The sequence below is a fragment of the Cupressus sempervirens genome, chromosome 11, assembly GCF_028749045.1.
Source record: "Cupressus sempervirens isolate cs-2001-9-10 chromosome 11, ASM2874904v1, whole genome shotgun sequence".
Classification (NCBI taxonomy): Eukaryota; Viridiplantae; Streptophyta; class Pinopsida; order Cupressales; family Cupressaceae; genus Cupressus; species Cupressus sempervirens.
In genome coordinates, this window is record NC_143128.1 from 400,862,101 (window position 1) to 400,886,388 (window position 24,288).

Sequence of the window (24,288 nt, forward strand, 5' to 3'; positions counted from 1 at the left end):
TTGTACAGATGTGCACTTCATCACTAGGTGTGCACCTAATAATTGTGATATTTTCATTTTTATAGGTTCTCCCCTTTGCCAATGTGCATGATTGACAATGTGGTTTTGAAACTTTGATGTGAGACTTAAGACTGCTTTAAACAATGAATTCAGTTCGAAATTTGATACAATATAAAATCTCATGTATGGGTACAACCAGTATTTCAGCTTTTAAGAAATAATATCTGATGTCTTCTAATATCAATGGAATATTTTCTCTGAGTCTATGTTGAAACTAAGTTTTACTACATTGTCATAATGATGATTGCATACAAGATAATTTTTTTGTTATTAGAGCATGTATTTTCTTTTTTCAATTACTCTCAGTTGTATATTTGAATGTATGATGTAATCCAAGACATGAAGATACCTAACTGTAGTCTAATTTGTTTGTTAAATGGAAGAATATCTTTTAGTTGAGTAAGCTTTGATTATTTTTTAAAAATTGTATTTGAAGTCTAACTAGATAAATAATTTCTCCAGTATTACTTAAAGGCAACATTTGGCTTTGACAAGAATCAATTTGCTCAAATTTTGTTAGCTGTCGCTGTTGGGTCCATTATATCTCAGGTAGTTTCACCTCTCTATTTTCTTACCATTGTGAAAAACATGTCACTTGTTTTATGAAGTGATCTGATATATGTTGTCTGGCTATCAAGTTATTTATTGTTCAATACTTTGACTTTTTTAATGCAGATTAGGTAGTATTTTGTTCATACAAAACACTGTTATGTTTGAATCTCCTTGATGAATATATTGTATGTGGACTCTAAATCTGTGGTTCCAATGGGTGAAGAAATTGTTATCTATTTGACCTAACAGCTCAAACAAAAAGAGCCATGCTGCTGAAAATGACTGATTATCGAAGTGTTTATGTTCAAAGCATAACATTATGAAAACACTTGATCATTTATGTCTATAAATTGCATTTTATGATGAAAATAGAACAATATCTCATGAAGTAAAACAAGTGTCATAAACTTTTCTAAAAATGTAATTTTATTCATCAAATGTCCATAATGTTCCACACAGGCCATGAAACTTGCCACTAAACTGAAATAAATCAAAACCTGATTTTGAACATAAATACAAATGCAGAAAAGAAATATGAAAGTAAGAAGGGTCATGGGTGCCAGCCGTTGCCTGGAATGTCTGGCTGTTTTGCCTATTGTCCACGTGCTTGCTTTCGGTGTCCCACTTTCCATGCTTCCACTCCAACTCCTGCAAGTGCAAAAAATGGATTAGGTTGAAACGATCTAAGCAATGACTGACAATCTCACCATCCTACCCCACATTTGCATTTTCATCCAAATCCCAAGCCATGATTTATTTTTCTAACTGTTTGTGTCATGTACAGTAAAAGTATCAATGTCACGTGGATGTAATATGTGGCTCCCACAATGGTTCAAGCCTAGTGTATCATTGATCAACATGTTTATATCAGTTATAGAAAGAAAGAGCATAGTATCAAAGGGACCTATCATTCTTGATTTGAAACCTTTTATTATGGCACATTTGTAGACCAAAAGCAACTAACTGTTTAAGGGACAACTATCATTAACTTGAAACCTCACAGTTAATCAGTAGTCAAAGATACAACATGTAAAAATGGTCAACAAGAAAAGTGTGGAATGCTACAGGAAGAATTTTAGGAGAAATGAATTTTCAGCTAAAATTAGTTTTATGAAATGAACGGAAGTCTCCTACGATCAAGTATTTCAATGAACAGGAAAGCATAGCAATGACAATAGAGAAATACATTCACGACAATCTAGTAATGCTGGGAATGAAAGCATTTAAACAAGAGACCGAATTGAGACATATTCATGTAAGAAAGCCATGTAATGGAACTATATATTGTGAAAATGCATGAGGAAATACACAATCATAATATGAACATGGTATTGCAGCCTATACTAATAATGCAAGTGAGCAAAAATGAATGTGCTATCATGTGAAACAACTAACCAACAGAAGCAAACTTCCAGATTTACCGAAGGAATAAATGTATTCACAGCAGCAATATTCGAGAAAAAACTCAAAGAAAATTCCAGTATTGAAGTGTTTCAAAAACATATGTTCCTATGCCAATGTATTTTATCTTCAAAAGAGTCATAACGGTATCATTGCATAGCAGTTCACATTGTGCAGATCTGAAAAAATAAAAGTTAGAGCTGAACATGTATGAAATGAAGTTCATAGGAAAGGATAATGAATATCAGTCAGAATATTACATTTCAAGCTATTAAGAAGGCATTATTATCCAAAGATAATTTCTGTTAGAGAAACTTTCAGAATTATTAAGAAATTCTTTTTGCAAACATGCACAGGGATATGTTGCATAAATAACAAATAAGAGAATGGGGTTTTGATCTACAACTTGCAAGCAAAGTAGAATCAGAATTGTGAAATCTGACGAAAGATCTAAACATTGAAGGAAAACAACAACGTAGCTTTCAGGATTAATCAATCAAAGCTCTCGAGGACAGAGAGAACGCTAAAAAGAAAAAAAACCCAAATTCAAGCTTTATAACCAAATTGAGCAAATACATATGTAATTTCCCCGTTATAAAATAAATTAAACTTTGTAACAGGCCAATTAATTTAATTTATCTCGGACCCATTTTTATTTTTGTTTGAAGTTTGTGTCGCCATCGGCTATCTTTGTACACCCTCGGAATGGTTTTCCGACGGGTATCTAAGCATGGCTTGTGGGAAGTCTTAGATATGCTTTTGATCATATTTCTCTGTACTGCGAACTCCTATTTAGGGTTCTCTATTGTTCACCATTTTAGAAGTGAAAGATCTTCCCTATTTGGCTTGTGCGGTTTCGGCGGGATTCTACTCTCACCCTATTCCGTTAGTGTATGTGTTCTCCGCTAGGATCAGGCAAATCATAGCATTTTCTTGCAGAAATCATTATTTGCATTTGAATCTCTATTGCGGTGTGGATTTCATGAACATTTTCTAGACTATATTTTGGATCCAACTGTGTGTTCCTGTCAACTTACCTGCATTTCCATTGCCGTACCTCACCACCATACAACATCATCTTCCTGCCACTGTAGGGGCACCTGCCATTGCTGTACGTACAGACACCTTCACCTCACCATACGGCCTTTCCTAATCACCGTACTGCCTGTTGTAGCCACCATGTGGCCTACCTGCTGGAGTCATCGTACGGCTTGCTGGGTCACCATATAGACTAACAGACCCATGTACAACCATACAACCTCCACCGTATGGCTTCAAATCACTTGTCTCTCCATTTCGTATGGCTACTTAGACTCCTGTACGGCTAGAAAATTTGATCCGTAAGGTTCTGCATTTTGCCCTCCAATTCTACCATACAACTTCTCAGTCTATTCCTGTATGGCTACTCTGCTTTGAAGTATAGCCAGAACACTATAGTGGTATCCGAGCGCTTCGATCTTGCCAGCCTGTAGATAGTGAATGAGAGTTTATAGCCAGAAGAGAAGGAGGACACATTTTGTTGATCGAATGGTTGACGAACAGGAACCGACTGCTACCAAACTTGTGGCTCTGCTGAGGGAACTTGCCAGGAATCAGGCATAGATCACTGATATGCAGTGACTTATAGAAGAAACTCTCGAGAAGTTGGCGGAGAACAAAATATCTGAGAAAAAAATGGTCACAGCGCGGACTCAGTGTCGAGGAAATCAAACCCTCGGCCAACATGCTTTCGACCTTCCATGCCGACTTTTCCACCAGAAATGGAGGCACAACACGAAGGGAGACAATCAACTTTCGAAGAGATGAGAGAAGATTGGAAGAATGCAAACCTTGAAGAAGATATATCCTACAAAGATTACGCAGACCTGAGAATGAGATATTCGAGAGGTGGAAATAGAGGATACTTCAATGATGATCTTAGAAGGAAGTTGAGTAAGGTAAATTTGTCTCCATTTGATGGATCCGGTTCCATATCTGTGCAAGCATGGGTAATGAAAGCCGATACCTACTTCCAGTTGAATCCTATGCTAGAGGAAGAAGTAATCAAATTTGCCGTGTTGCACTTGGAGGGAGTTGTGCATGAATGGTGGCACCAAGACACCATCACATTAGGGCATGATCAAATAAATACTTATGCAGAATTCACAGAGAGATTGATAGAATGATTTGATGCTAAAGATTCGGAGCTCAATTTCAAAGATTTGGTACAACTAAGACAAACTGGATTGGTCGATTAGTTCATTGTAGAATTTCAAAAACTCTTTATTTTGGTCATGGACATTTCTGGAAAGAGACGAGTAGTGCTGTTCATGGACGGACTATCAGAACCTCTAAAAGGTTGGGTAAAGGGGTTCAATCCTGCCACCCTGTCGGAAGCAATCAATAAAGCATGGAGTATGGCATTGTCTTCAGCATCATTCTCTCAAAGTTACTCACATTCAAAACCGCTGACTTTTCCGAAGGACAAATCTCCACCCAAGAAGCCGTCGTTGGATAAAGCTAACAAACAAGAACTCTGAAGGAAGAAACTATGTTTCAATTACAAGGGAGCTTGGGAGCCTGGCCACCTATGCCTCGGAAAGGGGAAGATCCATTACATTGAGGTTGTGTCTGTTGATGAGGACGAACAGGAAGAAATGTCGGCCAAAGATAACCAACCCCACCATGACACTAACATCAGTTTGAACCATACGGAGAGAATTGCTGCTTTGGTACAGCACTGAGGAGCCATTACATTGGCTGGCAGCCCAAGGTGAACAGTTTTTCATGTACGGGGTACCCTTCAAAGACAAAGGGTTACAGTGATGTTGGATAGCGGTGCTACTCTAAATTTCATAAACTCATCCTTGGTAAAATGAAGAAGTTTACCTACAAAGCAGCACGTAGGGTTTCAGGTCAAAGTCGCCAGAGGGACTTTTCTGCCCTGCACACACCTTGTTCCTCAGTTGAGTATGAAAATGACGAATCACACAGTGACTAAGGATTTCTTCATAGTGGACCTTGCTGACATGGAAGTTATTCTCGGGATACAGTGGATGGAGACACTCGATGAATACACTCAGAGTTACAAACGGATGGACTTCACTTTTGTTGTTGACGGGAAGAAGGTTGTCCTCCAAGGAATGGCGAATGAAGGTCCGAAGGAAGTTTCTGCATATTGGATGGAGGCAATTTTTTGGCACGATGACACTGCATGGGCTGCACATTGTCTTATCTTGGCGGAACCTATAAAAGGGCAAAGAACACCTCCATAGGATGATGAGCTCCAAGATATTTTAAGTACACATGAAAAGGTTTTCATGGATATTCCTCCTGGCATACCACCTCACCGAGAGTTTGAACACACTATCAAGTTGGAATCAGGGGCAAAGCCGGTCATAACCACACCATACCGCCATCCCAAGAAATTCAAAGATGAGATCGAAAGGACGATTCAAGAATTGCTAGAGAAAGAATGGATCCGTCCCAGTTCTAGCCCATTCACATCATCTATGGTCTTGGTCAAAAAGAAGGACGGGATGATGCGCATGTGTGTAGACTACCGCACGTTGAACAAAAAAACAATAAAGAACAGATATCCAATTCCAAGGATAGATGAGCTGCTAGATGAACTGCATGGCGCGGTCTATTTTTCAAAAATAGATCTCTGTTCTGGATACCATTAGATCTGCATGAGAGAAGATGTGGAGAAAACGGCTTTCCGTTGTCACTACGGACATTGAGTTTCTAGTCATGCCGTTCGGATTGACCAATGCACCTACTACATTTCAATCATGCATGAACTGCATCTTCCACAAGCAATTGTGTAAGTATTTATTGGTATTCTTTGATGATCTTATTTATAGCAGGTCATGGGAGGAGCACCTTAAGCATCTGAATGAAGTTCTAAGTATCATGGAGGAATAGTCCTTGTTCACCAAGCAGTCCAAATGTGAATTTGGTATGATAGAAATATTGTACTTGGGGCATGTCATTAGTAAATACGGAGTTCAAGTACATCAGGAGAAGATTCAAGCTATCCTCGACTAGCCTCCCCCAAATTCACTCACTTATTTGTGAGGATTCTTCGGACTGTGCAGTTACTACCGGAGGTTCGTTAAAGGATTCTCTCAACTTAGTGCACCTTTAACAGATCTGACGAAGAAGGGGTCATTTCAGTGGAATTAAAAGGCACAACTTGCCTTTGATAAGCTAAAAGAGGCCATGAGCACTTGTCCTGTGCTGGCACTACCTGACTTCACTCGACCGTTCATTTTGGAGTGCGATGCATCTGGAGAAGGCATTGGAGTGGTATTGATGCAAGATAGATATCCCATCACTTATGAGAGCAGGAAGCTTACGCCAGTAGAACGCCTATCTTCCATCTACGACAAAGAAATGTCGACCATCGTACATGCACTAAGTTTCGGCAGTATTTGGTAGGTTCTAAGTTTGTCATCCGTACAGATCACAATAGTCTGAGATATTTTTTGGAGCAACGGGACTTGAACGAACGGCAACAAAAATGGATTTCCGCTGACTGGAAGGCACATCTGTTAGTGGAATATTTCAAAAATACATTTGCCTGTGAAATAATGGATGGCCACACCCACGATGATCGATATAGAGTGGTGGACGATATCATCTACTATAAAGACTGGATATACTTGGTATCAGAATCCAAATTGAAGCAGAAGTTCTTGAAGGAAATACACAACTCACCTCTGGTTGGACACCCAGGTTTCTTCAAAACTTACAGAAGTCTTCGGGAGAGGTTTTCATGGAAAGGACTTAAAGGGGACGTGTTGCAGTATGTAAGAGAATGTATGGTCTACCAATAGAACCAGTCCAAACACACTCTTCCTGCCGAGCTGATACAACCTTTGCCAATTCCCGAACATAAGTGGGAAAGTATATTAATGGACTTCATAATAGGTCTTCCCAAGATGAACGAAAAGGATTGTATCTTTGTGGTGGTTGACAGATTAACAAAGTATGCACATTTCTTCGCCATCCCCTCAGACCTTCAGGCTGCACAAGTTGCCGATCTGTTTTTTAGAGAAGTCTTTTTCCTGCACGGATTACTCTGAAACATTATCACTGATCAGGATGGACGATTTGTCAATATATTCTGGACCAAATTGTTTCGGATGGCAGGGATAGAATTATCGCCAAGCACGAGTTACCACCCACAAACAGACGGTCAAACCGAGGTTGTGAACAAATGGCTCGAAGGCTACCTTCGGAACTACGTCTCGACACAACAATGAGCGTGGGTAAAATGGATCCATCTGGGGGAATATTGCTACGATACCACATATCACATGTCTATTGGGATGATACCATTCAAAGCTCTATACGGGTATGAACCCCTCTCCTTCATCGACACAGTTCTGGGTGACAATCGCGCACCAAGGGCGAGGGACTGGCTTCAGGAAGGACAGGACATACTGAGGGGCTTGAAAGAAAACCTACAACGCACACAAAATCAACAGAAGATGTACGCCTATAGGCACCGAATAGAGAGGAGTTTCGAAATGGGGGATTTGGTCTATCTCCGGCTCTAGTCGTACTGACAATCTTCATTAAAGGGAATAGGAAAGGAAAAATTGAAGCCACGATTTTATGGGCCCTATCGCATGGTTCATCGCATTGGTGAAGTAGCGTATGAATTGGAACTCACAGAGGGAAGCCGCATTCATAATGTCTTCCATGTTTCCTGTCTAAAGAAAGCCATATGGCAAAACATCACAGTTGCTACCAACCTTCCGCCACTTAATGAAGAAGGAAAGCTCATTTTGGAACCTGTCGAGATCCTTGAAGTACGTGAAAGGACCTTATGGAACCGCACTGTGAAGGAATACTTGGTAAGCTGGCGAGACCTACTGTTGGATGACGCAACGTGGGAAGGCAAGCACATTCTCTTGCATCCGGCATTGCATTTGCTCGAGGACAAGCAAACTTTGTAATGGGCTGATTGATTTAACATATCTCAGACCCATTTTTATTTTTGTTCAAAGTTTGTGTCATCGTCGGCTATCTTTTTACACTCTCGGAATGGTTTCCCGACGGGTATTTAAGCACGGCTTGTAGGAAGTCTTAGATATGCTTTGGATCATATTTCTCTAAACTACGAACTCTTGTTTAGGGTTCTTTGTTGTTTGCGATTTTAGAAGTGAAAGATCTTCCCTATTTGGCTTGTGCGGTTTCAGTTGGATTCTACCCTCACCCTATTTCATTAGTGTATGTGTTCTTCGCTCGGATCAGGCAAATCATAGCATTTTCTTCCGGCAATCATTATTTGCATTCAAATCTCTATTGTGGTGTGGATTTCATGAACATTCTCTGTATATGAGCAAGACTGTGTTTTGGATCCAACTGTGTATTCCTGTCAACTTACCTGCATTTCCATTGCCGTACCTCACCACCATACAACATCTTCCTGCCATTGTACGAGCACTTTCCATTTCCATACATATAGACACCTTCACATCACTGTACAACCTTTCTTAGTCACCGTACCGCCTGCTGTAGCCACCTTATGGCCTGCTTGCTGGAGTCAGCGTATGGCTTGCTGGGTCACCGTACGGATTGTTAGACCCACATATGGGCATACAATCTCCATCGTACGGCTTCAAATCACTTGTCTCTCCATTCCATACAGCCACTTAGACTCCTGTACGACTAGCAAATTTGATCCGTACAGCTCTGCATTTTGCCCTCCAATTCTGCCGTACAACCTCTCAATATATTCTTGTACAACTACTCTGGTTTGAAGTATAGTTGGTACACTACAATGTATGCCATTTTGCTTTACTGTAGAAGAAGCTATGAGCCACGAAGTTACATAGGATGACAAAGGAGAAATGCCATGAAAGCTGAAAAAGAAGAAGCTTGAAGTCTGCTAGAACCCCAAGAGTTGCAACAAAGATTTTGAGCCAATGCACAAAAACTGTGAAATATACAGTATAGATAAATGTTCAATTCTTTGTTACAAACCTTAACATTTTCCTTCTCAACATTTCTGAAAAATGCCTTCAAAATAAAATGCACATCGTTGTTTCAAAGAAGAATAAAGAGGAAGTGAAAGGCATCCAACATTCTTCATAGAAATTGTAGCATACCTTTAAAATGCAACCTAGAATGTGTGTTGGAGTTAAAAAGATGGAGATACGATAAGACCCTTAAAAAAACAAAAAAACAACATTTCTAGCTACTTCAAGACTGATAAGCTCAAGTCATGAAATACCATGAAAATGGCAGAGAGGAAGGTATGTGTAGGATCATGGTGTGCCAAAAAGTGGCGATATGAAGAAAAGTGGTGTTTAAAAACATCTAAAAGTATTTCAAAATCCACTCTAACTTTTTTATACCCATCTTGATACCAAAGCAAAAAGGTGATACCAACCCTTTTCAGGTATCCGATTAAATATGAAGTACTCAATTACTTATCAGATCCCTAATATGATATCAAGTATCCAATATAAGATTGGGTATCTAAATCCTGCAACCACAAATTTAAACCAAAAAACTCGAGCGCATTTTGTCATCAGTAAATATGGTATCAGGATGTATGCCATTAGTATTAGGATGTACGTCATAGGTATCAGAATGTATGTCGTTTGTATCAGGATGTATGCCGTCAGTATCAGGATGTATGTCGTCGGTATCAGCCGATAGGGTGTGTATCGGGATGTATGTTGTCGGTATCGGCAAGGTTCTATATCGGTATCAGGAAGGTTCTTATTATGTAGCTGACATGTTGTATGTATATATACCCCCTTTGGGATCATTGTATTCATCATGAGAAGCATAATGTAATATCTTTGGCGTATGCGAATAATATAAGAAGTTCTGCTATTCTGATCCATTGTTTGTATGCATTGATTTCTTTACCCAGTATGGTAAACATTTGGCACCGTTACTGGTAGTATAGTGGTGAGTATTCTCGCCTGTCATGCGGGTGACCCGGGTTCGATCTCCGACAACGACGCCAAATGTTTACCGTACTAGGTAAAGAAATCAATGCATACAAAGAATGGATCAGAATAGTAAAACTTCTTATATTATTCACATACGCCAAAGATATCACATTATGCTTCTCATGATGAATACAATGATCCCGAAGGGGGTATATATATATATATATATCTCAAGGAACCTTCCCGAAGGTGTCCGTTGGCTACATAATATGAACCTTCCCAATAGCGACGACATACATCCTGATACACACCCTGTCGGCCGATACTGACAACATACATCCTGATATTGACGGCATACATCTTGATACTGACGACATACATTCTGATACCTACGACGTACATCTTGATACTGAGGGCATATATCCTGATACCATATTTACTGATGACACATTTTTTCATTGTTTGCTTGTTTGTTCTTGTTGTTTGCTGGCCCCCATTTCGGGTATATGATTTCAGATCGTGTATAGGATTTAGGCAACCTCAAGTAAGTTATTTTTTTGTTTATTTGATTATTTTCATTGAATTATATTTAAAATTAGGTACCCACTCTTCATGATGTACCTACATCCCAATATCATAAAAAATATCAGTATTATGACTACATAATAATAAGTTAATTGAATTCAAACAAGATAATTATCGGTTCACTGAATCATTGTGGAGAAAAGAATATAAGAAATAAATATACCTAGTCGAGTGTTCCTGTAGGGTCCTCTCTTTGCTTTAGGGTCTCCAATAGGGCTTCATGATCAACATTACTAATAGTAAAAAGTTCTCTTACTTTTGGTCTTCCTTGATGCTTTAACAACTTCACATTTGTTGCTATAATAAGATGTGAATATATGAGAATTGTTTTGTGATTCCGATAGTCTTTGAATGTAGGAATTCCATTCCTTATAAGCATGTAGAGCCAATGGCAAAGGTTTCCTTACCAATTCACATCTAGAGCCCTCACCTGCACTCTTCAATGTGTATTTCACCGTTTCATGTACCTTTTTGTTACTATTGTCCTCCCAAGCTCTTGTTCGCACCCCTCATGGAAACATGTTATAAACTTGGATAAGACACCACATTATGAACACTTCTCATTTAAGAAAGCATTTCTATAAAAGAAACAACTATCAACTCTAAGACATAAAAATTGATCTAGCAAGTCTCTTAATGATTTTGGAAGCCCACCAGCACCACTATTCTCCAACATTTCATTACTATGCAAAGTAGAATGGATGGAGTGTAATAGGTCATGGTCCATAGAAAACTACACGTGATATTTGCAACATGTATTTCGAATCTTAAGTGGCACACAATAAAATGGTTTCAAAGATTCAAAAGCCCTTTGTGAGACATGCAATCTTGGATGACTCTCTAAATTGTTTTAACAACATAGTTTGACTTACCTCCAAACAATAATTAAGATGTGGCATGCGGTCTCTAATGCCAATTCTCAACTTCAACACGTCTTTAGCATTTGGTGAGACTCTTGAGCTAGAATGCCAAACCTGTATAATTTCTTGCTTCACAGATCATCGGTTAGCTTCTTATCAAAATGTGGAAGTCTCCCACCAAAATCCTGTGTATCATTTTGAAGAGGATTGTCAATTCTCTTTCGTCTAGTAAGTGCTCTTCTCAAAGTAGCACAATTTAGGTTCAAGTCAATACAAGTTTGTCTCATATATCTACCCTTTCTGAAATGATGACTTACCAAAGAGGTTCAAATAACCCTTTGAGCAACTCTCTTGTCCTCTCTGCTATTTTTCCCAATGCTATTGACAACACTAAGAAGATTTTTCACAATAATGACATTTTTTTCCATTTACTTATTGACACAAATCTTCAATTTGGAAAGAATAGGTCTCATCTTTTGCATCTTTAATAAGTGGATAAAAAGTTGACATTGCTCCACCACTGTCTTGTTTCCAAAAAACATCTTATATAGTCTTGAAGCCCATAACCGAATGGTTCTTTGTGATTTTTTTTTTCCAAATTACTAATAATGGTTTCATCAATTTCAATTAACCATTTTGGTGTTCTAGGACATTCATTTTGATTATAATTAGGAGATATGTAACATTCTTGTGGATTTTCATTTTCGACATGGTCAATCTTGGCATTCATATTATGAATTGGTAAATTTTAATTCTCCAAATTATCAATCCCGGCATTGTCATTATTAATTGGTACATTTTCATTCCTCAACTGAACATATTCATTTTCTGACTCTATAATTTCACCTTCGATCAATACATCGTCAACTTGATTGACATTTAACATACCTTGTCTCTTCCTTCAATGATTTTCCTTGTCGCTTTCCCTATATGTTGCAATGTCTTTATTCGATACCTTCCTTTTGCGTTTAGCCTTTCAACGAGTATTGCTCCTCATTTAGACAACAATACTACACACCTTATCAAGTTTTGTAGCCACCTTTTCAAACAATGGACCCCAAACAAAGTTTTGTTTGCAAAAACATTGTTCAACCCTATGAAAAAGCCAAAAAAAAATGTGATTGTCAAGTGTGCAATGACAGAGAATATTTTGGTAAAATTCTTCTAGTAAACTGATTCGAGTAACTGATCCCATATTGGGTACCCGATCTCATATCGGGTACTCAATCTCATATTAGATATCCGAAATCTACTCTCGAAATTTGGAGGGAAATCAAGTGGGGACAATTATATAAGTATATAGAATTTACTTATTATATATTATTATATTTGTGGGGAAATCAAGTGGGGACAATTATATAAATATAAAGAATTTTCTTATTATATATTATTATGTATATATTATATAATATAATAGTTATACCAAATATATTAGTATTTATTAATTCATATATATGTATTTATAATCACATATATATATATATATATATATATATATTATAATTACATATTGTACATATATATTAGTATTAATTATAATTATATAACGATTGATAATATGGGTCGAATGGGGTCATAGGCTAACCTACAACCCTCTTCGACCCATTTCATCACGACATGTAGGGATATATTGTAATTTATCATATGGATTGAATGGGTTCATAGGCTGACCTACAACCACCTTCGACCAATTTCATCATGACATGTGTCCCTAGGGGTCGTAGAACCCCTAGGGACATATTGTAATCAGTCATATGGGTCGAAGGGGGTCATAGGTTGACCTATGACCCCCTTCGACCCATTTCATCACAACATGAGTCCCTAGGCAGTCCTAGGATCCCTAGGGACATATTGTAATCGATCATATGGGTCAAATGCCTATGACCCCCTTCAACCCATTTCATCACAACATGTGTCCCTAGGGTTCCATGATGAAATGGGTCGTAGGCTAACCTATGACCCCCTTCAACCCATTTCATCATGACATGTGTCCCTAGGGATCCTCAGACCCATAGGGACATATTGTAATTGATCATATGGGTCAAATGGAGTTGTAGGTCATTTCATCACATGTGTCCCTAAGACCCCTAGGGACATTGTAATCAATCATAGAGTTGAAGGGGGTCGTAGGCTAACCTACCACCCCCTTCGACCCATTTTATCATGACATGTGTCCCTAGGGGTCCTAGGACCCCTAAGAACATATTGTAATCAATCATATGGGTGAAGGTAACCTATGACCCCCTTCGACCTATATCATCACAATATATGTCCCTAGGGGTCATAGAACCCCTTGGGACAAATTGTAATTATAAATTATATAATACTATGTAATAATTTCTAATACTATGTTAAAATATATATTATAGTAGTATATTTGATAATATATTTTTAATATTATATATATATATATAATAATAATATATAGAGAATATTTATAATACTATAGATAATATAGAATACTATTTAATAATATATAGTATTATAACAATATAATTTATTATATAATATATAATAATTAAAAAATAATAATATAAAACATATTTAAATATGTTTGTAAGACTTTTGGTTTAAAATGTACAATTGGTCCCCAATATTTTGAATTAAAAATTTTGTATTGTGTTGCCACGTTTTGGGTACCCGATTTCGTATTGGGTATTCAATTAGACTTGGTATTCACCAAACCTATTTTGTCAACTCAAAAAACATGTTTAAGCCATGTTTTCCTGACATTCAGACTTCGATTGGCCATCTGACAACATTTTTTTCATCCAAATTCAATGAAACAAAAAGGGTTTCTTGAAAACACTCAAGATTCCAATGATATAATTGTTGTCAAATTATGAGTTCGATAAGTATTTATTAGTTAATATCTAATGAAGATATCTGTAAAGTGTTAATTGAAATATTGATTGAAAAATAGCTACAACTTTCAAATGGTATAATATTTTTGAAATCCAAAAGTTGTGTCACATTCTATGCTTAGCCTAGTATAAGGAAAAAGAAAAGAAAAATTAATTTTGTAATGTTTTCAATTAGTTAAGGTGGTCAGACACGAGAACTTTTTTATTCTGAAAAAGTTATAGTAGAAAATTCATATTTAATTATTCTATTGAAATAAAAATATCCAAAAATATGCATCACATCTAAGCATGAATCTACTTCTTATATCTATAATTATACTAAAAATATTATCATTTAATTTTGATTAAGGTGGTCAGACAAACACCTACTTTTTATTTTCGTCCTGAAATATTTTTAGTACTGCATTAAAATCAAAATCTTGACCAATCAAATAATTTTTTCTCCTAATAAGGCCTTCTCATTCAATTTGTCTCATGTATTTGTCTCTTGTTGTAAGTGATCATTGTGCAAGTTACTAATTGTGTTGCTTTAATGATTGAGAACCTGTCTTGTGGAAGTCATTTTCTTTTTCAGTTTGCTGTCATTTTAATCAGTTAGTGAAATTTTTATGTACGAGAAATTCACAAGAAGTTGTGTTTTTGGGGTTCTTCTCTACAAGTGGTTTAGTGTCATACTGAAAGTGTTAATTTTCGTAAATTTGTTTCACTATAGGTTCATGTGTGGATTTTCAAAGGTCTTCATATTTTCTCAAGTTTTCAATTATTTAATTTTAAGTCACTCTATCCCTTTTCCTAGAAATTCAATAGTTTAGAAGCTAGAAGTTGACCTTATCTGGAGACTCATGCCATTTTTCAAGTGATCCACATCTTATGAGTGTTGCCATGTTTCCTTGAAATGTTAAGTTTTGTCAAACTTAACAAGGGTGTAGTTTTAGGTGGTAACAAATATGATATAATTTGACATAGAAAAATGCAAGATTTAGTTATTGTAATGTCCCCTTTTTTGGGACATTAGAAAATTTAAAGACATATTCATAGGATAAGACGAAAGGACAGGAAGGGAGTCGAAGAGTCACAGCCTTGAGGATTAAAAGGAGAGAGACTCATTCATTTGGAGTATGCTTGGTTTATGAGATTTCGGTTTCTCTCTTGCGAGAGTTATCCAGAAAGCTTCAGCTTTCATCTAGCGAAAGGACGTAAACCCTCGTGTCGGTAGACAATGGACGCAAACCCATTGTTCATGAAGACGTCACATCAAGTGTCTCGCATGTGCTTATAGGTTCTTTCTTAGTATTCCAATCTAACTGTAAAACTATGTTTAAGATTGGACTTTTGAATGTTGGTCATTGTATTGCTGATATATAATGCAATAACATATTTCAAGGTATTTTATGAGAATCTTTGGTTTTATATTATTGGTTTATAATGCAACTTCATATGTTTATATTTTGAATATTATTTTGATATAGAAACAGGTAAATACCTAGTTGGAATATTTCAGTGGTATCAGAGCTTAGTGTCCTGCTAACCTACAGGGTTTACATTGCAATCTTGATAATTTTAGTCTAAAAGTATTGAAGTTTTACCTAATATTGAGAATCAGTAATTTTCACAAAGGAAATTCAATATTTGGAGTCCTGGAGTTTTTATTAGAAAATAAAGAAATATTTGGGAAAGAGAATATATTATTTGTGAGAACCAATATAGTTTGTCACATTAAGTTTACGGGTACAAAGAAGAAATTGGGCTCTCCACAATGAACTGATATATTTCCCTATAGTCTAGATGTATGCGCATAACTTATTCATGGACTGAGATGATAAAGGTCAAAATTAATTCTAAATATTCCATTGTCGGGGGTTTTCTGGATATTTTTTTTGGTGCGGACCTGTCTTCTTCAAAGATTGGCAATATCGATTGGGAAGCAAATGTTATATTCACAAGGATACAAATAAAGTGGAGTTGATAGCCCTTGGCGTGTGAATATTCATTGAGGATTAACTTAAACTAGTCTATCTGGAAAACTGAACTACTTAGGAAATTTCTTACACGAGTTTTCGGGCAAGCGTTTCTCATTCTTGGATGACAATACTATTTTCTCTTATTGGCTCATTGAAGGGGTGATTATTCGGAAGTCGAGAGAGATCATTTTATCCTATTGGTCCATTCTCAACTTATCCTATTAGTTTGAACGCATAGCCTATTCTTGTGCTCGCGGGGCCATCAAGCTAATATTGTCATCCATGAAATTCACAGGAGATAGACAAAGTTATGACATTATCAATGAATAATCTGCTCTCCAATTTTCATCGGGCTCTAATGTTTGGGTATCCAACTCGGAGATTGAGTTGATTTGAGCATTACCTTGTAGCCAAGCATATTGGTTCATTGTTTAAAACACAATTTGTTTGCTGGTTGAGGAGGTATTTGGTTTTAAATGGTTGTTATTGACATATACAGTAAGAGCCCTGACAGTTGGCAATGCTGGTGTATTCTATGAACATGGATGAGTTGGAGGATATCGATTACATTTCGAGTACAAATACAAAACAAAATATGTGGTTGAGTTTTCTGTTGGAAAGGTATCAACAGTATCTGAAGGAAATGATTTGGTGAGTTGTTGGAGCATTACAAACAACGCCAAGTGATAACTATGTGAAACAAAGTTTTTGGACTTTAGCGAAACACAAAAATCAGGCCAATATTTACAGACATGTCAGTAGAACAAAAACTCCTTGAGTGTTACATCAGCCACCTAGAACTTCAGTCACCAGTTTCTCCTACATGTTGTGGGAAAATATTTCAGGTTTTGGCACGACTTCAATAATTTCAGACTCGAACTCTTTAATCACTAGGAAGATCGAGATGTTGTTTTAGCAAAGATAGAAGGCATCAAAACACAACTAGAACAATTAAAATAGACAAACGTATTGAATGATGCTTTTCACATTTGGCATGGTTGTGATTTTGGGACAATAAACAACTTCAGATTAGGTTGGCTTCCTAAGATACCAATTGAATGGGATGAAATAAATGCAGCATGGGGTCAAGCATATCTACTACTTCATACGATGGGTGCACATTGTGGCTGCAAGCTTTCATATCGATTTATACTGATGGAAAGTTATCCATGAATGACTGATAGGAAAACAATATCTATGAAATATATGGTCCAATAAACTTGTTTTGGAGCACTCGCTATGATAAAGCCATGACATTCTTTTTAGCATGTCTGAAGGAGTTTGAGAACTATGCAAATGCAAAAGACAGGGCTGCAAATGTTACACTAGACAAGTGTGTTAAATTTCTGTATAGGTTCATCTGATCGAACAATAAAGATTTGGGGAAACAGCCATAGGAAAACTCAAGATCACATTAATTAGACATATCGAACAAATAAGAGGTTTGGCCGTAAGTACTCGACATCCTTACATGTTTTCTATTGGAGATGATAAACAAGTCAAATGCTGGGACCTTGAGTATAACAAGGTTATCCATTCTTATCACGGGCACTTGTTTATTGTCTCACACTTCATCCAACATAGGATATTCTCTGTACGAGGGTTGTGATTCTATTTGCAGAGTATGGGATATATGCACTAAGGTTTTGCTTCAGGGAAATCTTTTATTTTGCTGGAGCTACCAACTAGAGGTTAGAAATTTACATCTAGAGTGCTTACACAGATTGTAGGTCTGAATTTTTTAATAGATAAACATTCACAACCTTAGAGATAAGGAAAATTGTTTGATTTTCTTCATGGGGAAGGAAACTTTAGAGGCAAATAGGGTAGTACCTTTAGTGGTCAATCTTAGAAGTCAGAAATACAAAATATCAGCCTTACATAGCTGCTCCCAACAAATCTTCTTGAAAATGGAAAATATGAAACATACGGTTTTCTCAAAAGAATTCAATGACACCTTTAATGGTGAATAGTTGAGAAACTTGCAGAAAGAAAAGCAATTAGGTCAGCTATGTGTACTTGGGTTGCAATTAGAACAAATGGAATCTTCAAATGATGTTCACTCCGAATTGGAAGAGATAGAAACTCATTTGACCAATGTAGAGTAGGCAGATTGTAGACTCTTAAATTGGACATTACAACCTTCAATGGTGACTTTAGTCTAACCCAGATTTATGGAGCATCTAGATAAACAGGTTAACCTTGTGGTTGCTTCTTGTCTCAATGAGATTATACGAATATCATCTCCTACAACCTACAATGATGTGGTTTTGAAAAAGGTTTTGCAGCCGATAGTGAAGAACTTGATGGATTTACAAGTTAAAGGAATCCCTATGAGGCAGGAACATATTTGATCGACATGTGAGGACACTAGTACACAAGATCCTATTTGTGGGAATTGTAATAACAAAGAGGAGGCAAAAGAAATTCAGATTAGCACAGGGAAAAATGTAGATAAGATGATTTCAGCTATGGATAAGGAACATACAAGTTTCTATGTTGGTGATTTAGAGGTTAGCTTTGACAAACATGTTGATGAGGTCAGTTGTACTCGAAGTAATAGCATGTTGGAGTCTTTGTGTGACAAACCATATATTTCTTATACACATGATATAAATTTAGAGGAACAATCCAAAATGACACTGCAAGACGATGAGCCACTTCAACATGACAATAATGAGATGTATGCCTTAAAGAACCATCTGAAGGTTAGTGAAGACATGGTTGTCGCATCTTCGGTACGTTATGACAACACTCACAGGATTGTTGAGGATCTCTATAGGAAGGCTCAAAAAAGAGTGGAAGGAGATTGGCTTGTTACTGATTTACAGGTAGTCAAAACAACCTTTGAATCTATAAAATCAGGTTATTTATGTTTGCTTTCCAATAGGGATTATATTCTTAAGGTTTTTGGAATATATGTTGATCAGTTGAGTAAAGGAAATAATGAGATTATGGAGCTCAATAGGGAGCTTAAGTATGCTCATCAAGTATTGGATGATACACAAATTGCTTTTCAAAAAGCAAAAAATTAGGTTAGGATCACAAATCATTCTCGAGAGCATGAGAGTGAAGAGAGGTAGGAATTTTTTCGAGAAGTAATTAATGAGTTTGATAGCATTCAGTAGACTTATGATTTGGATAGTTGTCCCAAAAGACCAAGTACCAAAACTTCAGATCACATTCAGCTTGTAGACAACCCTTTGTTTGAAGTAGATGTTGATTGGATAATGGAAAACCCACTATTCGAGTTCGATGATGGTACAATCATTGATTTTAGTCAGGAGTTCCAGATTGACAATTGTTGCAACCAAGAGGTTTCTGCCTTGACAGAGGGACATAATGCTGATAACAAATCAGCCTGGGACAGAGATGTGGTGAGTAGTATAGCTAGGATGCAAACAAAGAGAGGGGTAGCATTGTGGCAGTTGAGTAGTTGGAGTACTCCACCCACTTTGGGCACAAAGTAGCAACATAGTATAGATAGTTGGGAAGATGGATGGCCCTTTTGTTTGTGGGGTCCGGGAAGAACATTCCCATGGTTCGTAATGTTCCGAGGAGTTGGTTGACACACACATGAGTTCCCACGATTATTTGACCACGATGGTGCTTGTGATCTTAATGGGAGTAAGAGTCTTAGTCGGATTGGGGATTTCCTTGTATATTATGGTAGCACACATCAGGTTGTTCTAATTGAACATGCACATGGGATGGTTTAGGATCCAGGTGTTGACTGTATGTATCTTTGGCATTTTGAGGATTTTGTCATAGTTCTACACAATTTGAGACTAGATGCAATGATAATCAGAGTTGTATGGCCTACAAATGCAGTAGTACTTCATAGATTAACAAGGGATCCAGGGATCTGGTTGATGGAAAGGTTGCATTTTGACAGCTTGCTTCACAGTTTGGCAGGATTTGTTTTCAGATTGGGCTACAGAGCTACTTGCAGATTCATATGGGATCTTGGTACTGATTGCTTGAGGATAAGCAATCTCGAGGAGGGAAGATTTGTAATATCCCCTTTTTTGGGACATTGAGAAATTTAAAGATATATTAATATAATATTAAAATTGACTATGAGAGCATGAATTAAAATTTATAAAAGGTCAATTTAATAGTATAAAGTGGGCTAAAGGTGACAACGAGGGATAAGAAGGATAGGAAGGGAGTCGAAGAGTCACAACCTTAAGGATTTAGAGAAGAGAGCCTCATTCATTCGGATTATGCTTGATTTGTGATTTAGATTTCAGTTTCTCTCTTGTGAGAGTTATTCAGAAAGATTCAGTTTTCATCCGGTGAGAGCACGTAAACCCTCATTCTAGTCAACAGTGGACATGAACCTATTGTCCATAGAGACATCACATCAGGTGTCTCACATGTGCTTACAGGTTCTTTCTTAATATTCCAATCTGACTATAAAATTGTGTTTAAGATTGGACTTTTGAATGCTAGTCATTGTATTGTTGATGTATAATGCAATAGCATATTTCAAGGTATTTTATGAGAATCTATGGTTTTATATTATTGGTTTATAATGCAACTTCATATGTTTATGTTCTGAATATTATTTTGAGATAGAAACGAGTAAATACCTAGTTGAGATATTTCAATTATCTAATAAACATAATGATCAAGAGATTTTTGAAAAAAAAACCACTCTTCTGCTATTTTCAACTAGTTTTCTTGATTGCTTTGGTACTTTTCGTTAACATGGCATGTTCCTTTATTAATATATCAATTTTACACAATCCATGCTAATTATTACTGTTGTTTCTGAATTCAATTATATATGTTTATTTTGCATTCCCATTTTTTATTACACTGTGTGGTCCATCGTCTTTGTTTCTTTATGGCCAATTTTCTAAGGGATTTATAAAGGAAATTGGCGGTGAGATGGTTTTCTGATTTGACTCAACTAGTACTTAGTTCCTTAAAAAGAATATGGAACACAAAGCCTAAATTACTTTGAAGTTTAATTTATAGACTCATCTCTTAATAATTACTTTATCGATTCACTGCCCGAGACTTAGGAGTTTGGGTTCAATCTAGCTTAGATATGGATCGAGGGTTGGTTCATAGGGGGCTATCCTAGGTAATTAAAAAAGTACTTGTTGATGAGGGTGTTTGCATGCCATCAACAAAGAATAAAATATATAGAGTATATTCTATCCTCTCTTGCTAAAAGGGAATTGTTGTTCATTTTTCACATACATTCAAATGAAGTAAAATACATGCTTATTACTTTCAAAGTAATTTTCAGAAAATACATCAAAGAAAAGTATTTTATTCATTTTGAAATAATGTTCAATATTTGCATGATGGAGTAAATCGTGACAGAAATTAAATGCTGAAAGTAAATTTCTCCCACACATCTGATTGTGAGAGTAGTCTCTACATGCTGACATACATCTATACCCTACTGAAATCAATAACTGAATAGAAGGGTAAAAGGAGAAAAGATCATGGGCACCAGTCATTGCCTGTAATGACTGGTGATATGGCGTCCAACTGCATCCATCCTCTCGCTGCTCCATACATCGCCCGTTCCGTGCTTCCAATTCCTGTATTTACAAAGAAGAGAATGGGTTAGATCCAATGGATCTAAGCAATGCTGATGACTCACTCAAATCTCGAATTTACCATCCTACATGCTATTCATCTCAGTAAGATACAGACATACACCAGCAAATAGAGAGATCGACCATGAAGTACAAAAGTATTAAAGGGACAATTCATTTTTTTTTTTGAAACCTTTTACTGATAAAACTGGTGAAAATGGACAGGCGTAGCTGATGGAATTGATATGCATACAAATAACAGTAAATGAAATATTAAAGGAACGAGCTTTCAAAGTTTTGAAACCTTTTGTTTCAATCATAGAGAAAGAATGAAAGCCACGGTGATAAGATTTAGATACAGCAAAAGATAAAAAAAAAATTTCAGCCAGTGAAAAGAATGTGTCATACAGGTCAGAATGCAAACTGAAGCAAGATAATATTCATAAACTTACAACACCACCAGGAAAAGCACAACGTTCAGAATAGAGATAAATGTGGCAAAGTGTAACTATTTTTCAGCATTCAGCAACTCTCAGGAAATCACAGGTTTGAATAATATAAAAGAATGCTATTCAATATCAGAAAGGAAAAGGGAGAAATACGTTACAACAAGATACTATTGATGCAATGTGATGCTCAGAAATTTTAACTAAAATCTTTCATGACGTAAAAAGTCATATACAGCTAGAAGAGAGCAAAGTGTAATTAAAATGTCATTCTCAGATAGTAGTGAACAATCAATAAAGCATATGAAATTAGGTCATGAATTGAACGTAACCAGCACAAATGCATAACTGTCAACATTTCACGAACATAATACAGGGCTGAAAGTATGCAACATTTCAAAAAGAAAAAAAATCACTGGTCTAAGACTAAAAGAGGTGTTCAGATTTTAGCAAACTACCAGCAAACAGATTACCAACAAATCTGATACATTTTCTAAGAAAGAAACAAGCAATATTACTTTCAGCAAAGCATGATAGAACATAACAGAGATAGATCTTCGGGTTTTATACCAACAGATATGATTATGAGATAACTCTAAGGCACCTTCATGCAAAAGATCGTCATTTCAAAGAATGGAGGAAATGGTAAGTGGTTTCTTTGTAGACAGAAACCCTCATGTAAAATCATAGATCTGAGGTTAATGTTACGAGTATTATTCCAGTTAAAACCCGTGTAAAGAAAAATGGATAACAGCAGCTCTCTTATTGCATCACAAACCCTTATGTCATCTTCAAAGGAAAGGGAAAATTACATTACCATAGTTAGAGTTTTGGAGAAACAACTAGCTGTAATAAGGAGTCAGCAGGTTAATTTTTACCCTTTAAAAGTCTGCAAACTAAGCTCATAAATGGAGGCCCTCAATACATCCAAGACTTAAACCCACTAAGTGCAAGTAGTAGAGATCAAGTCATAAGAAACTTTCAGCAAGGAAACATTATGTCTAGGAGTCATTTTTGCTAAAAAATGAAAATAAACTTCATATACAGCAAAAGAAAATCTGTGGGAAAGTGGATATCTGAAAGAAAAAACCTCCATGATTACATACCATGAGCCATGAATCTCCAGGCATAGTTCCAGCAAAAATGCAGAAAAAGGTGTAAATCCGTGGCCAAGAATAAGTCTCATGGCGTCAAACCCTCAACAAGAAAAGGAAGAATAGTCTGCTATCAGGGGCCGTGGCCGGTGGTGGTAGCATAAAGAGTAGTAAACGCAGAAAATGGTGTTAGCCCAGCAAGAAAATAAGAAAAACCATAACCATGAAAACGTGGATCCAGTTTTTGCATGATGGTAGATACCAGTTGGCTCACCAAAAGCCATGCGTTTTCATGCCACAGAACACCAGGGAAAATACACTAAAAATGGCGTCCAAGTAATAACAAATACCACTCTGCTACTTCAAAAAAGCATGCATTTTTATGACACACTCAGGGAAAGGTAGTAATAGAGACGAATTAGCTAAATATACCTACGAAATGACCATTTCCAGCAGCGAAAAAGTGAGTTCAGAGGTGCTTCATGGCGGATAAGGGTTTCTTCTAACCCTAACATCTTTTGCTGCTCATTCCCGTGAGTTACAAAAGGCAGGATAAAATTCGCAAAACTTTGCTTTTAAACGTTCCTCAATTGCATTATATAAAATTTCGGGTCCATGGAGTAAAACAAAAATGGAGTCGTCTTCCCTTTTTATGCAATTTGTTAGCTAAAGTGGTATAGACTTATAATATAAATTCGTCTATACATTATTATTAAAATTGCATTACAATTTGATGTAATTAAATTTATTATTATTTATCTTTAAGTTGATAATATATAAATCAACTAATAAATAATGATAAATTTTAAATGCAATTTAATAATAATGTCTTTTTTTAGTCTTGCATTTTTTTTAGATTTTTAATTGCATAATATCAAAATGTAATTATTATTAAATAATTGATATTCTTCAAATCAATTATTTAATAATAACTTTCATGCAGTTAAAAGTATTTAAAAGTCAAAAGTCAAGACGAGTTTAAGAAGAGGTTGGTATTGTCAAA

At 36.4% G+C, this 24,288-nt stretch overlaps 1 protein-coding gene across 1 annotated transcript in view; it reads left to right on the top strand.

Moving 5' to 3' along the window:
- LOC149529869 (uncharacterized) overlaps positions 1-24,288 on the top strand; it is a 365,125-nt gene that overhangs the window by 147,637 nt on the left and 193,200 nt on the right. The window contains exon 7 of the mRNA XM_089809053.1: positions 523-609. Within this exon, the coding sequence (XP_089665179.1) occupies positions 523-609 (87 nt within the window). The remainder of the gene's footprint in view (positions 1-522; positions 610-24,288) is intronic.